We start from the raw sequence: 16,137 nt of genomic DNA on the forward strand, positions 1-16,137 counted from the left end.
CAGTGGCCTCGTCGGACTAGATCCGAGGGATTGACGGGTTATTCTCATTTAAGTGTGGTCTAGCCTCTAAGGCGGGACTTAGGCACTTAAGTCGGAATAATTCGGGCAGTTCCGCCACAATGTTAGTCTTAGCCATTAAGCAAGTGTCGAGTTTAGCTCTATCAAAATCAACTAGGTATAGCTGACCCTCTAACACTCCCTTAAATGCTATTGAATCATCACTTCTTCTAAAGACAGTAACACCTACATCTGTGAAAAGACAGTTGTAGCCCATTTTGCATAATTGAGATACAGAAAGCAAATTGTAATCTAAAGAGTCTACAAGAAAAACATTGGAAATTGAATGGTCAGGAGATATAGCAATTTTACCCAATCCTTTGACTAAACCTTAATTTCCATCCCCGAATGTGATAGCTCGTTGGGGATCTTGGTTTTTCTCGTAGGAGGAGAACATCTTCTTCTCCCCTATCATGTGGTTTATGCACCCGCTATCGATGATCCAACTTGAGCCCCCGGATGCATAAACCTACAAAACAAGTTTAGTTCTTGACTTTAGGTACCCAAATGGTTTTGGGTCCTTTGGCATTAGATACAAGAACTTTGGGTACCCAAACACAAGTCTTTGATCCCTTGTGTTTGTCCCCAACATACTTGGCAACTACCTTGCCGGATTTGTTAGTTAAAACATATGATGCATCAAAAGTTTTAAATGAAATGTCATGATCATTTGATGCCTTAGGAGTTTTCTTCTTAGGCAATTTAGCATGGGATGATTGCCTAGAACTAGATGTCTCACCCTTATACATAAAAGCATGATTAGGGCCAGAGTGAGACTTCCTAGAATGAATTCTCCTAATTTTGCTCTCGGGATAACCGACAGGGTATAAGATGTAACCCTCCTTATCCTGAGTCATGGGAGCCTTGCCCTTAACAAAATTAGACAATCTTTTAGGAGGGGCATTAAGTTTGACATTGTCCCCCTTTTGGATGCCAATGCCATCCTTGATGCCAGGGCGTCTCCCACTATAGAGCATGCTTCTAGCAAATTTAAAATTTTCATTTTCTAAGTCATGCTCATTAATCTTAGCATTAAGTTGAGCTATGTGATCATTTTGTTGTTTAATTAAAGCCATGTGATCATGAATAGCATCAACATTAATGTCTCTACATCTAGTAAAAATGGAAGTATGTTCAACGGTAGATGTAGAGGGTTTGCAAGATTTTAATTCTACAACCTTAGCATGCAATATATCATTTTTACTTCTAAGATTGGAAATGGAAGCATTGCAAACATCTAATTATTTAGCCTTAGCAAGCAATTTTTCATTTTCAATCCTAAGGCTAGCAAGAGAAATGTTCAATTCTTCAATCTTAGCAAGCAAATCAACATTATCATTTCTAAGATTGGGTATTGAAACATCACAAGCATTTGAATCAACCTTAGCAATTAAACTAGCATTCTCATTTCTAAGGTTGTCAATAGTCTCATGGCAAGTGCTTAGCTCACTAGATAGTTTTTCACATTTTTATACTTCTAGAGCGTAAGCATTTTTAACCTTAACATGCTTCTTATTTTTTTTAATAAGGAAGTCCTCTTGGGTGTCCAAGGGATCATCCTTCTCATGAATAGCACTAATCAATTCATTTAATTTTTCTTTTTGTTGCATGTTTAGGTTGGCAAAAAGAATGCGCAAGTTATCCTCCTCATTACTAGCATTATCCTCATCGCTAGAGGTTTCATATTTGGTGGAGGATATTGATTTTACCTTCTTCCTTTTGCCGTCCTTTGCCATGAGGCACTTGTGGCCGACGTTGGGGAAGAGAAGACCCTTGGTGACGGCGATGTTGGTGGCGTCCTCGTCGGAGGAGTCGGTGGAGCTCTCGTCGGAGTCCCACTCCCGGCAAACATGGGCATCGCCGCCCTTCTTCTTGTAGTACATTTTCTTCTCCTTTCTTCTCCCCTTCTTGTCATCGCCCCTGTCACTATCACTAGATAATGGACATTTAGCAATGAAATGACCGGGCTTACCACACTTGTAGCAAACTTTCTTGGAGCGGGGCTTGTAATCTTTCCCCCTCCTTTGCTTGAGGATTTGGCGGAAGCTCTTGATGATGAGCGCCATTTCCTCATTGTCGAGCTTTGAGGCGTCGATTGGTTGTCTACTTGATGTAGACTCCTCCTTCTTCTCCTCCGTCGCCTTGAATGCGACCGGTTGTGCTTCGGACGTGGAGGGACCATCTAGCTCGTTGATTTTCTTTGAGCCTTTGATCATCAATTCAAAGCTCACAAAATTCCCGATTACTTCCTCGGGAGTCATTAGTGTATATCTAGGATTGCCACGAATTAATTGAACTTGAGTAGGGTTAAGGAAAACAAGTGATCTTAGAATAACCTTAACCATTTCGTGGTCATCCCATTTTTTGCTCCCGAGGTTGCGCACTTGGTTCACCAAGGTCTTGAGCCGGTTGTACATGTCTTGTGGCTCCTCCCCTTGGCGAAGTCGGAAGCGACCGAGCCCCCCCTCGATCGTCTCCCGCTTGGTGATTTTGGTCACATCGTCTCCTTCGTGCGCGGTTTTTAGCGTGTCCCAAATCTCCTTAGCACTTTTCAACCCTTGCACCTTGTTATACTCCTCTCGACTTAGAGAGCCGAGGAGTATAGTTGTGGCTTGGGAGTTGAAGTGTTGTATTTGGGCCACTTCGTCCTCATCATAATCTTCATCCCCTACGGATGGTACCTGTACACCAAACTCAATAACATCCCATATACTTTTGTGGAGTGAGGTTAAGTGATATCGCATCAAATCACTCCACCTAGCATAATCTTCACCATCAAACGTTGGTGGTTTGCCTAATGGGACGGAAAGTAAAGGCGTATGTTTAGGAATGCGAGGATAGCGTAGGGGGATCTTACTAAACTTCTTGCGCTCATGGCGCTTAGAAGTTACGGACGGCGTGTCGGAGCCGAAGGTGGATGTCGACGAGGAGTCGGTCTCGTAGTAGACCACCTTCCTCATCTTCTTCTTCTTGTCACCGCTCCGACGCGACTTGTGTGAAGGGGATTCTTTTTCTTTCCCCTTCCCTTTGTTGTAGGACTCTCCCGATGGAGCCTTCCCGTGGCTTGTAGCGGGCTTCTCGCCGGTCACCATTTCCTTCTTGGCGTGATCTCCCGACATCACTTCGAGCGGTTAGGCTCTAATGAAGCACCGGGCTCTGATACCAAGTGAAAGTCGCCTAGAGGGGGGGGTGAATAGGGCAAATCTGAAATTTACAAACTTAATCACAACTACAAGCCGGGTTAGCGTTAGAAATATAAACGAGTCCGAGAGAGGGCGTGAAAACAAATCGCAAGCGAATAAAGAGTGAGACACAAGGATTTGTTTTACCGAGGTTCGGTTCTCGCAAACCTACTCCCCGTTGAGGTGGTCACACAGACCGGGTCTCTTTCAACCCTTTCCCTCTCTCAAACGGTCCCTCGGACCGAGTGAGCTTCTCTTCTCAATCAAACGGGAACCAAACTTCCCGCAAGGACCACCACACAATTGGTGTCTCTTGCTTTGATTACAATTGAGATGATCACAAGAAAGAATGAAAAAAAGAAGCAATCTAAGCGCAAGAGCTCAAATGAACACAACAAATCTCTCTCACTAATCACTAAAGCTTTGTGTGAAATTGGGAGAAGATTTGATCACTTTTTGGTGTGTCTTGTATTGAATGCTAGACCTCTTGTAAGTATTTGGAAGGTGGAAAACTTGGATGCCTTGAATGTGGGGTGGTTGGAGTATTTATAGCCCCAACCACCACAAAGTGGCCGTTGGAAGGCTGCAGTCGCATGGCGCACCGGACAGTCCGGTGCGCCAGCCACGTCAGCAGACCGTTGGGGTTCGACCATTGGAGCTCTGTCTTGTGGGCCCACCTAGCTATCCGGTGGAGCACCGGACAGGCCCTGTAGGCTGTCCGGTGTGCCACCCGCGCGTGCTCTGCTCCTCTGCGCGCGCAGGCGCGCATTTAATGTGTTGCAGTCGACCGTTGCGCGCGAAGTAGTCGTTTCTCCGCTGTCACACCAGACAGTCCGGTGTGCACCGGACACTGTCCGGTGAATTATAGCGGAGCGGATTCCCGAAGCTGGCGAGTTCAGAGTTACTCTCCCTTGGGGTACCGGACACTGTCCGGTCGTGCACCGGACAGTCCGGTGAATTATAGCGGAGCTCCTCTGAAAATTCCCGAAGGTGAAGAGTTGGGTGTCGAGTTCCCTGGTGCACCGGACACTGTCCGGTGGCACACCGGACAGTCCGGTGCGCCAGACTAGGGAGCACTTCGGTTGTCCCTTGCTCTCTTGTTTGAACCCTTTTCTTGGTCTTTTTATTGGTTTATTGTGAACCTTTGGCACCTGTAGAACTTATAGACTAGAGCAAACTAGTTAGTCCAATTATTTGTGTTGGGCAATTCAACCACCAAAATCAATTAGGAAATATGTGTAAGCCTAATTCCCTTTCAGAATTCACGGACGAAACCAAGGTGGCGGCGGCACAACGATTAAAATTCTAGACACATTTTTCGTAAGTTAAACAATTGAAAAACAGGTCCATTGTAACTATAGCAGGCTAGACCCAACACCTAAGATTATATATACATATACACTACTTGGAAGGCCTTCCAAATCGGGGGCTCGATGCGGCCGCTCCACTTGCCCCCTACAGGTACGGCCCTGAATAAAACACTATGATTCGAGTAATCTCGGCCCGTGCTAAATATGTAAATTAAAATTGATTTTTAGTTTTCGTATTTGACAATTTAAATACTAAAATAGAATAAAATGGAGGGACTAAGAGCATCTCTAAAGAGACTCTTCATTTTTGGTTCTTTATTTGACTCTCTATTTGTCTTTTCATAAAGATTATACTCTATATGTAGCATATTTATTCCAACAGATTATCTATCTCGTTTGACTAGTCAGGTGTCTAGCTAAATTTAGCTAGTGATGGAGTCAATTTGGAGAGACGGATAGCTTGACGAGTCATATAACTAGCCTGTTGGAAAGTTATTTTGTTGTTGAGTAGCTCAATTTTGGTTTGACAATCCATTTAGCTAGTCTCTTTGAATGCTCTAAACCAAATACACTCTTATACGTAGCCTTCTATTTTTAACTTATATAAACTTCTATCTTTAGTAGAAAAGGGTTTGAGATGAATTTGTCTTACAGTACAATCAAAGTGTAAAATAATATTTTAGTAACTTTAAGTTAGCACGTCCTATGAAGCTATGATAAATAAAGAAAGGGGTGGGGGATTTGATGGAAAAAAACTGTCAGTTTCCAGAGCTAAGACCCCGCAACAGCCGCAAGAATCGCGAGCGCCATCTGACTCTTCATCGTCGCCTTTGCCCACCTCCCAAGCTTCCGCCTCCTCCCCTCCCGCGCTTTCTCCGATTCTTCCACGAGCTTCCAGATCGCGAAACCACCATAGCCGCAGTCAGGCGAGACGAGTGCCCACCCGCGCCGCGGGATTCATCGGAATGGCGTACGTGGACCACGCCTTCTCAATCACCGACGACGAAGACCTGGTCGGCGGCGCGGTGGGAGGCCCGCGTGGCGCCCCGGTCAAGGAAATCGCCTTTGCTGCCGCGCTCCTCGCTTTTGGCGTCCTCGGTGTCGTCGCGGGATCCTTCATGGCCGCGCACCAAGTCGGCGGCGACCGCGCCCACGGTGAGGCAAAAACCAGTATACCTGATTGGATTTCAATGCATTGTCGTACGATCTGGGTGCTGAGTTGGTAAGATGGGATTGGCTATTACGAAATGGAGGAGCAATAATTATTTAAGTTTTATGCAGGGTCCTGGATCATTAGTCGATCTACCCGACTGTAATATGTTTTTTCATATCCTTTTCCTAGAAAGAAGGTTTCACGTTCCTGCTTTCTGAACACGATCCAAATGTTTCCTTGTAGAGCATAAAAGTTTAAACAATCATCCCGAATGTATATAACTGTAAACCTCTGGTAGGTTTTCTACTAATAAAGATGGGAAAATGTATGCTGTCTGTCTAGATGACCTATCTGAAAGTTTAGTCTTTCGTTCTGCTGTTTGGATCATATTTTTAGATCATGCCAAACAATTCTTGCAGATCATATATATAGGATTCAAACAACCATGAACATTGAGTAAAACTGGGCCCTCTGGTGTGTGATCTTCAGATCTTGTCATAGTATGTTAGGGCCAAAAATCAATAGACCCTAGAGCATTGTCCGTGTGTTCTGTTTGCTTTCCTAGTTTTAGGAGACTAAGCTCCTTGGGTTTGTTTGAGACTTGTGTAACTCTGAGCCAAGGATAACTACTTCAATGAAGTCATAAAAAAAACCATTCGTTTTATGACAATTATAGGCAACGAAATGCGGTTTTTTGTGCAAATGGGATCAATTTAATGATTTTTAGCTACGGTTTCTGACGTTAAGCCTACCAATGTGCCAAAGGCCACATGTTCCTCTGAAAAAAAGAACTGTTTCGGGCTACCTGCATTCCAAAGGGGTATTTGTCAGTCAAGGGATGCAAAATCTTTAAACATTATGATGCATGCTATTTATTTCTCAGAATGGTTTTATAACATATAGAGTTGATTTTTTTTTAGCTTTACCAAATACATAAGTGTTTCTGAGGGTGCGCGAGCATAGTCACAAAGTTCCCGGATCAATGGGGTCGAAGGACATAATACGCTACCTGTGTGAGAGGTTTTTACATGGTGGTAACGAAAATGACCTCGCGTATCCGGGTCGGGCACGACGTTCTCGGATCGAGGGTCGTTACCATTGTACCTGTTTCTTTTGACTCTATGCTCAGTAGTTGGTTGATAACCAGTTAAGACAGGAAAGACAGCTCGTTCGAAGAGACAATGGAATGCATTTAATATGGGTAAGACTGAAAAAATACCCACTGCCTTGGTATGCGAAATAATGTCCAACCGTCCTGCCGTCCTGGGATGTTTGTCGTTTCAGACAGTGCTGACTATTTGGTCCGAACCTCGTTCAAAGAAGAACAGAGGAAGTAGCATTTATGTAAAAAAGAATTACAGTAAATATTCAAATTATCAATATACTTTTAGCATGCTTGAACTGATCTTTAGTCCCCCTTGTTTTTTTTTTTGATACAGGCATTTTCTTTGCAGTTCTGGGAGGGGTGATGTTCATCCCAGGGTTCTACTACACAAGAATAGCGTATTATGCTTACAAAGGGTACAAGGGTTTCACCTTCTCCAACATACCTCCTATCTGAAGAAGCAATTGGATTGGCTCATCCAACTATCCAACACATGGCTGTCTCTCTCTCTCTCTGTCTCTCTTTTTTGTTTCTTATTAACCTTTGTATAAAGTCGACAGCGTGGCAAGTGATCTGTACATATAAAAACACCACCGTAATGTAATGTGTCATCACAACATTATGTTACCACGTGAAGTTGTTCGTTATGAGATATAAACGTTGACCTATCAGCCTGTCATGCTTTGGTACCGAATGTGGTCCTGTTTGTCTGGTTTCTGAATGCCAGTTGTTGCTGCTGAACCAGTTTGTGGCCGCTGTTCATAATAAGCATACGAGTGAAGTGGTGCGTATGAGTATGAATGTATTTTCTTATTCCAAATGCAGGAGTAAAGTAGTAGCCTCAAATGGTGTCAGAGATACCTCTGCAAATTATAGAGGTTTGGATAAAAAAACAGCTTATACGTGGACTTGTGTAACTGCAGTGGGTTGGAGAGCTGCTGGTTTCAGTTCGTCCATAATACACTGCTTTTTCTAAAGCCAACGTTCGGTAGCTGCAAGCGTTGGCCCTACGGGGTGTGCATGCTCCGAGTCTTGGACTATACCTTTGACGTCATCTCAAAAAAATTTGGAGCATACTCTATGAGACGGGACGTGGATGTCAGTGTCACTGTCACCAAAACGACGGAATATGGACGTTACCAGAACAACATCTAGGCTAGTTTGAAACATAAATATCAGAGAGATTGAGTAGAAAATGAGCTGATTTCTCTCTCATCCCCTAAAATTTCTAGAGAGGTGTGTTTGGTTGCAATTATAGGACGAGACGATCCTTTAAATAAGGTTGTTTGGTTCAGACTCAAATAAGGTTGTTTGGTTTAGAGTAAAGAGTTAGAAAAGACTATTTCAGTATTGTACCAGTTATCCCTCAAAATTAGAGAGACGAGAGAGGACACCAGAGAACGTCCCTATCCTGCTGATTCTGTAACCAAACACAACCTAAGTTTTCAAACTAGCTCTAGATGCTCTTTTCATGGACAATTCTCGGCACCCATTTACGTTGCTAAACTTCTACACTCTTTTTTATATATAATTGTCACCATGTTCTGTCATGCATCAGGGATAGCCAAAAAAAGTGATCATTTTTTCCTTGTACCTAGGTCAATTCACGTAAAAAACTATAAACGCGATACATATACATTATACAATGCGGCCAAAGTAGGGCAATTAATAAATAGATAGACGAACCCAACGACTGATGAACAACAGAACGAAGTCTGAACGCAAGGTACAAACTACTAGTTTATTCGCCAAGATACATAGACTGGCAAACTCATTTTCCTAGTACCTACTGATCAACACGAAATCGTCATCATCTAGAACCTGGGCCTCCTTCTGCCCCACGAAATTTTCCCGTCCAATTGACTCAACAATCCGGACGAACTCGGCCCTCTTTTCAAGAGGGAGCGGAACGTACGGCAGTCTGAAGACAGGCCTTGCCACGCCGAGCTGAGCCAGAGCAGTGTTGAGGGCAATAGGATTTGGCTGGCAGAACAGCCATTTCATCAGGGGCGACAGCTTCTCGTTCAGCGTGGCGTTCTCGCCTTTGTACATGAGGCTGTGCATGAGCCCGGGAACAAGGTTGCTGGTAACGGAAATGACCCCAGTAGCGCCATGTTTCCACTTAGAATCGTGGCACTCGTCGTCGTTACCGCTCCAAATTGTTATGCCTTTGTCAGCGTAGTGCTTAACCCTCTCGTGCCCAACACATTCCTTGACACCCGCCATGTTTGTGTAGCCAGAAATCGCTAGAATAACTTCAGGGGGGATGTCCTGGGCGCTCCTGGATGGCACGTTGTAGATGATGGTCGGACCCATCGGGAGGACAGCCTCGAAATGAGAGATCATTCCTTCAGCTGAGGTCTTCCCGTAGTAAGGATTGATGTGGAGAGCCGCATGCATGCCAACAGCAAATCCCTGTTCTGTTGCGTGGACGGCTTCTCTGGTTGAGTTGCTTCCTGTGTTGCCTATCACTTTGATTCTAGAGCCAAAGCAGTTCACTGTGTGCCCAATGAGCATGATATGTTCGTCCCAGCTCATGAGGTGACCCTCTCCTGTTGTTCCTCCAACTATTACGCCTTCGGCACCACCCTCTATCTGCATGTTTATGAGAGAATCATATGCTTCCAGATCGAACCTCCCATCTGGCAAATAGGGGGTTTTAACTGCTGTGATTAGTCTCAGCCTTGTGATGTCATCTGTTGATGTCCTGCATCTCAGACAAGATGAAGATGAGACCAAAGCAGAAGATAACTTGAATCACAGCCTTCAAATACTTGTGCACAAAACTAAGAATAAGATACACTTGAGTACTTGACTACTAAGCTATAAAACCATGAATAGAGAAATACCAACTGCAGTTGCCAAAGAACGTACATGTTCATTCATTAAGCAGAACAGACTCAAATTGCAGTAGAATTACCATTCAACGAAGCATATATTTAGAACTTGTTCGGTTATTTTCATTCCATGTGGATTGGATGGGATTGAGATGTATTTTGACTTGCTATGGATTTAAACCGACTCAATACCACCCAATCCACATGGTTTAAGATCAAAACAAACAAGCCCTAGTAATATTCTTTTCTAGACAAAGCAATTCACATTATTTTCTGATTAGATTATTCTAGCTGCAGTGTTTGTAATCTTACATAGACAATTGCTGTTTCAACATAATTACACAAGCTTCACCGATTAGCTTAATGAAAATAACAGCAGATTGTGTTACTCTATCGAGTAAATGGTTCAAGTTTCAGACTTCAACTTATTGATCTCAAGTTCAAAAAACTCCATGAAATGATTTCACACTAGCTATATCCTGAACCTGCTTTACCTAAGCAACAAGGATCAATTGCAACTGTTCTACAAGGATTTTGGATGAGGGAAAAGCTGGCTCCTGGCTCCCAACTGATGGCTGTCTAAAATGTTTTTCAGCTTGTATTAATTTTCAAAGTTCAGAATTTGAGGGATAATATATAATCAAAAAAGACTGATCAGTACAATATAAGGTACGCAAGCGATTTATTCTCATTAGATGGATGTATATGGCAAATTTCACCAAAACTAACATCTTGTCGAGTGGCATAAGGCTAAAAATACTGCCAAAAATACAGATGAAATAGTATTGTCAGCATTCTTTTAGAAATAAACAAGTTACCGGTTCTTCACTTCAGTGCTTCGCATTGGAAGGTAATCATCTAGAGTGATGGCTGCCAAGGAAACCTTCCCTCTACCAGTCCTGCACAAGTACGCACCTGTATTAGCGTGCTGTGTTTGGAAGCAAGGATGATTGCAGAATGGTAAGTAAAAAAAAATCATGGCAACTCCTTGTAAAGTTGCAATTGAAGTACAGAGATGCTGAAGAAAAGATGGACACGATGAATTCTCCCCCTAGGCCTCTACTAGTCCTAGATTCATGTATATTTGGACATGAATTCAAGCATCCGAAAAATACACTATCAAATTCATTTTTAAGCCCAACTGTTGTTCACCATGCCGCTCATTTTGTTTTTCCTAGTCTCCCCTTTAGTATATCTTTTCAAAGGAAAGGGAAGGTGCAATTGCCATCAGTTTGACCATATTTGACTGAACAAAAGCACGCCAAATTTGATACGACTAAGATATCCTCCATGGCGAGATGAAATCCGATCAATACTTGCAAGAAACATAAACATGAAACAAGGAGTCGCATTCAGGAAAAGAGTAGATGGGGACGAGACCGTGATACATACACAGATTGGAGGCCTGAAGGGAGTCGCCGTGGCCGTGCGGCCACCGAGGGAGAAGAGGGGCTCGCCGTCGCTGCGCCGCCATTTGAGACAGGGGTGATCTTCCGCGCCGGGAGGAGATTCGTCGGCGAAATCATGGGGAATGGCTGGAGCACGGAGGGCGTGGTCGTCTTTGGCTGGCGAGAGTGAAACAGGACAGGACTATCAGTAGACGAGGCTCACAGATTAGCTGTGCAGCGGCGGCTAGGGTTCATTCGAGACTTTGAGGTAACGTCACCGTAGGGCCTCGGCCTCTGAGCATCAGATTGGGCTTTTCCCTTTTGGGCCTTAGGCCATTAGGCGGGTTCTCATCCTTGCAGCACAATTGAAAATTTGGGCCTGGCCATCTTGTTAAACTACGGTTCCGTCAACATTAGATCCATAAGTTTTTTTGAAATACCTAATACTGGTATATAGCATGCGTTAACGCTACGTGTCGGGGACCATAATTAAGGGTACCCTCAAGACGCCTAATTCTCAGCTGTTAACCCCCATCAGCATAAAGCTGCAGAGGCCTGATGGGTGCGATTAAGTCAGGGATCAGTCCATACGAGTGACTCGATCACGCCTCGCCCGAGCCTAGCCTCGGGCAAGGGCAGCCGACCCCGAAGGGGTTTCCGTCTCGTCCGAGGCCCCCCTTCAACGGCGGACACATCTCCGGCTCGCCCGAGGCCTTGCCTTCGCTGAGAAGCGACCCTGACTGAATCGCCGCATCGACCGGCCAAGTCGCAGGAGCATTTAACGCAAAGGGAACCAGGCCCTGCCAAAGGCACCATAGGAAACTCCGCTCCGCCCGACCAAGGGCTCGGACTCGGGCTAAGCCCCGGAAGACGGCGAACTCCGCTCCGCCCGACCCATGGCTCGGACTCGGGCTAAGCCCCGGAAGACGGCGAACTCCGCTCCGCCCGACCAAGGGCTCGGACTCGGGCAAAGCCCCGGAAGACAGCGAACTCCGCTCCGCCCGACCCAGGGCTCGGACTCGGGCTAAGCCCCGGAAGACGGCGAACTCCGCTCCGCCCGACCAAGGGCTCGGACTCGGGCAAAGCCCCGGAAGACGGCGAACTCCGCTCCGCCCGACCAAGGGCTCGGACTCGGGCTAAGCCCCGGAAGACGACGAACTCCGCTCTGCCCGACCAAGGGCTCGGACTCGGGCTAAGCCCCGGAAGACGACAAACTCCGCCTCGCCCGACCCAGGGGCTCGGACTCGGCCTCTGCTGACAATCTCCGCCTCGCCCGACCCAGGGGCTCGGACTCGGCCTCTACTGACGACCTCCGCCTCGCCCGACCCAGGGGCTCGGACTCGGTCTCTGCTGACGACCTCCGCCTCGCCCGACCCAGGGGCTCGGACTCGGCCTCGGCCATGGAAGACAGACTCGACCCCGGCTTCGGAGGAGCCTCCACGTCGCCCAGCCTAGGGCACAGGCCAGCCACGTCGACAGGAAGCGCCATCATCACCCTACCCCGAGCCGACTCGGGTCGCAGAGAACACGACCTGTGTCCCATCTGGCTAGCTCCGCCAGATAGGCAATGATGGCGCCCCGCTAGCCCCGTGACGACGGCGGCTCTCAGCTCTCTTACGGAAGCAGGGCGACGTCAGCAAGGACACAACCGTTCCAACAGCTGTCCCTCCGCCAGGCTCCGTTGCTCCTCCGACAGCCACGACATCACGCCAGCAGGGTGCCAAGATCTCTCCAGCTGCCACTTTGGCATGTACTTAGGGCACTAGCTCTCCCCCCGCTAGACACGTTGCACTCCGCTACACCCCATTGTACGCCTGGATCCTCTCCTTACGCCTATAAAAGGAAGGACCAGGGCCTTCTTAGAGAAGGTTGGCCGCGCGGGGACGAGGACGGGGACAGGCGCTCTCTTGGGGCCGCTCGCTTCCCTCACCCGCGTGGACGCTTGTAACCCCCTACTGCAAGCGCACCCGACCTGGGCGCGGGACGAACACGAAGGCCGCGGGATTCCCACCTCTCTCTCGCCGGACTCCGACCTCCTCGCTCCTTTCCCCCCTTCGCGCTCGCCCACGCACTCGACCCATCTGGGCTGGGGCACGCAGCACACTCACTCGTCGGCTTAGGGACCCCCCGGTCTCGAAACGCCGACAGTTGGCGCGCCAGGTAGGGGCGCGCTGCGTGTTGACGAGCAGCTTCCCGTCAAGCTCCAGATGGGCAGTCTCCAACAACCTCTCCAACCCGGGACGGTGCTCCGTTTTGGGAGTCTTGAGTTCATGTCCCTCGACGGCAGCTACGACATGATACTTCTTCCACCGCCGCGCGACAACGACAATGGCGGCCGACAACCCGCCCTCCGGTGGCGGAATCGACGACGTCTTCCCCGCGCTGTGGAAGAACGACATTCGAGCTTGCCCCGTCCTCTCCCCCGCCAGCGGAGGAGGAGGCGGGGCAACCAAGGCCGGGCGGGAGGCCGCGCTTCGTCGGTTGTCGAGCGAATTGACGTCCCCAGCGCCCCAACGGAGGGCGCGTCGGGCGTCGACCTCGCATTCGAGACGAAGGCGAGCGCCGTCCCCCCGCGACACGCCAATCCCGAGCAAGTGGACGGCGCCAGCGAGCTCGCGGAGGGCCTGCAGGATGTCACCCTCGTACCTAGGACGATGGCGCGATCAGCCCCCGACGTGACTACATCGCCCCTCGTCGACCAAAAGGTACTGATTGATTCCCATCCTACATTATGTCGACTCGGCCTTAACACGCCTAGCGACCTCGCTTTGGCGGGCGCTCTCGTTGAGGCGAGTGCAACCCCTCTGGGGTTTCGTACGCGATCGCCTTGGGACCGGTTGACGGACGTCTCGACCTACGGGCCCTCTGGGTCTGAGGAAGATGACGATCCCAGCATCTGTTGGGATTTCTCTGGATTTGGCAACCCCAGTGCCATGCGGGACTTTATGACCGCATGTGACTACTGCCTCTCCGACTGTTCCGACGGTAGCCGCAGCCTTGACGACAAGGACTGCGGCCCAAGCCGTGAATGTTTCCACGTCGAGCTAGGGGATCCCGCCGAAGGCAACCACCTCGGCATGCCGGAGGACGGTGATCTCCCTAGGTCGGCGCCTCGCGCCGACATCCCACGGGAGCTAGCTGTGGTCCCTGTTCCGGCGGGGGGTCACGACCCACAGCTCGAGCAAGTCCGCGGGGCGCAGGCCAGGCTCGACGAGGGAGCAGGAGCACTTGAGTCGATCCGCCGGGACGTCGGGCAGGTATGGGCGGGCCAGCCCCCGGCCGGAGAAATACGTCACCTGCCCCAGGGTTTCCAGCACCGCGTCGCCAACGACGTCAGGGTCAGGCCGCTACCCGCGTCCAGCGGGGTCGGTCAGAACCTGGCAGCCGCAGCAATGCTTATCCGCGCGATGCCGGAGCCATCGACCACCGGGGGACGGCGAATCCAGGGAGAGCTCAAAAATCTCCTGGAAGGCGCTGCGGCCCGATGGGCCGAAAGCTCTGCCTCCCGGAGGCAGGGATACCCCTCGGAACCTTATGCCGCGACTTCCCGATTCATGCGGGAAGCCTCGGTCTACACCGGGCGCACGCGCAACACCGCGCCTGCGGCCCCGGGCCACCTCGGCAACAAGCACCATCGTCGCGACCATCGAGCCCACCTCGACGAAAGGGTGCGCCGAGGCTACCACCCCAGGCGTGGGGGACGCTACGACAGCGGGGAGGATCGGAGTCCCTCGCCCGAACCACCCGGTCCGCAGGCCTTCAGCCGGGCCATCCGGCGGGCACCGTTCCCGACCCGTTTCCGACCCCCGGCTACTATCACAAAGTACTCGGGGGAAACGAGGCCAGAACTGTGGCTTGCGGACTACCGCCTGGCCTGCCAACTGGGTGGAACGGACGACGACAACCTCATCATCCGCAACCTCCCCCTGTTCCTCTCCGACACTGCTCGCGCCTGGTTGGAGCACCTGCCTCCGGGGCAGATCTCCAACTGGGATGATTTGGTCCAAGCCTTTGCCGGCAATTTCCAGGGCACGTACGTGCGCCCCGGGAATTCCTGGGACCTCCGAAGCTGCCGGCAACAGCCGGGAGAGTCTCTTCGGGATTACATTCGGCGATTCTCGAAGCAGCGCACCGAGCTGCCCAACATCACTGACTCAGATGTCATCGGCGCGTTCCTTGCCGGCACCACCTGCCGCGACCTGGTGAGCAAGTTGGGTCGCAAGACCCCCACCAGGGCGAGCGAGCTGATGGACATCGCCACCAAGTTCGCCTCTGGCCAGGAGGCGGTCGAGGCTATCTTCCGAAAGGACAAGCAGCCCCAGGGCTGCCCGTCGGAAGAGGCTCCCGAGGCGTCTACCCCGCGCGGCGCCAAGAAGAAAGGCAAGAAGAAGTCGCAAGCGAAACGCGACGCTGCCGACGCAGACCTTGTCGCCGCCGCCGAGTACAAGAACCCTCGGAAGCCCCCCGGAGGTGCCAACCTCTTCGACAAGATGCTCAAGGAGCCGTGCCCCTATCATCAGGGGCCCGTTAAGCACACCCTCGAGGAGTGCGTCATGCTTCGGCGCCACTTCCACAAGGCCGGGCCACCCGCGGAGGGTGGCAGGGCCCGCGACGACGACAAAAAGGAAGATCACCAAGCAGGAGAGTTCCCCGAGGTTCGCGACTGCTTCATGATCTACGGAGGGCATGCGGCGAATGCCTCGGCTCGGCATCGCAAGCAAGAGCGCCGGGAGGTCTGCTCGGTGAAGGTGGCGGCGCCAGTCTACCTAGACTGGTCCGACAAGCCCATCACTTTCGACCAAGCTGACCACCCCGACCACGTGCCGAGCCCGGGGAAATACCCGCTCGTCGTCGACCCCATCGTCGGCAACGTCAGGCTCACCAAGGTCCTGATGGATGGGGGCAGCTGCCTCAACATCATCTACGCTGAGACCCTCAGGCTCCTGCGCGTCGATCTGTCCTCCGTCCGAGCAGGCGCTGCGCCTTTCCACGGGATCATTCCTGGGAAGCGCGTCCAGCCCCTCGGACGGCTCGACCTACCCGTCTGCTTCGGAACGCCCTCCAATTTCCGAAGAGAGACTCTGACGTTCGAGGTGGTCGGGTTC

The 16,137-nt window shown here is 50.0% G+C and overlaps 2 protein-coding genes across 2 annotated transcripts; one reads left to right on the forward strand and one right to left on the reverse strand.

The window, feature by feature from the left end:
- Nucleotides 1–5,299: 5,299 nt before the first annotated feature.
- LOC103638860 (transmembrane protein 230) lies at nucleotides 5,300–7,470 on the forward strand. Its single transcript, NM_001351730.1, has 2 exons — nucleotides 5,300–5,704; nucleotides 7,142–7,470. The coding sequence occupies exons 1-2, from the start codon at nucleotides 5,515–5,517 to the stop codon at nucleotides 7,261–7,263; spliced, it is 312 nt and encodes a 103-aa protein (NP_001338659.1). The 5' UTR covers nucleotides 5,300–5,514; the 3' UTR covers nucleotides 7,264–7,470.
- An 837-nt stretch (nucleotides 7,471–8,307) lies between these two features.
- On the reverse strand, nucleotides 8,308–11,290 carry LOC542379 (dihydrodipicolinate synthase 1). The gene is made up of 3 exons (NM_001111955.2): nucleotides 11,037–11,290; nucleotides 10,463–10,543; nucleotides 8,308–9,514 (listed from the first exon to the last, which is right to left on the reverse strand). Exons 1-3 carry the CDS (start codon nucleotides 11,168–11,170, stop codon nucleotides 8,587–8,589), a joined length of 1,143 nt encoding a protein of 380 aa, NP_001105425.2. The 5' UTR covers nucleotides 11,171–11,290; the 3' UTR covers nucleotides 8,308–8,586.
- Between the last annotated feature and the right edge of the window lie 4,847 nt (nucleotides 11,291–16,137).

Source organism: Zea mays, chromosome 9 (genome assembly GCF_902167145.1).
Source record: "Zea mays cultivar B73 chromosome 9, Zm-B73-REFERENCE-NAM-5.0, whole genome shotgun sequence".
In the NCBI taxonomy this organism is placed as follows: Eukaryota; Viridiplantae; Streptophyta; class Magnoliopsida; order Poales; family Poaceae; genus Zea; species Zea mays.

Excerpts from the sequence above, each read along its gene's own strand:
- LOC103638860 (NM_001351730.1), top strand. The coding sequence starts at position 5,515 with ATGGCGTACGTGGACCACGCCTTCTCAATCACCGACGACGAAGACCTG. Across the intron at positions 5,705-7,141 it reads CGGCGGCGACCGCGCCCACG|GCATTTTCTTTGCAGTTCTG; the intron begins GTGAGGCAAAAA and ends TTTTTGATACAG.
- LOC542379 (NM_001111955.2), bottom strand. The coding sequence starts at position 11,170 with ATGATTTCGCCGACGAATCTCCTCCCGGCGCGGAAGATCACCCCTGTC. Across the intron at positions 10,544-11,036 it reads CCTTCAGGCCTCCAATCTGT|GACTGGTAGAGGGAAGGTTT; the intron begins GTATGTATCACG and ends GTACTTGTGCAG. Across the intron at positions 9,515-10,462 it reads AGCACTGAAGTGAAGAACCG|GACATCAACAGATGACATCA; the intron begins GTAACTTGTTTA and ends TCTGAGATGCAG.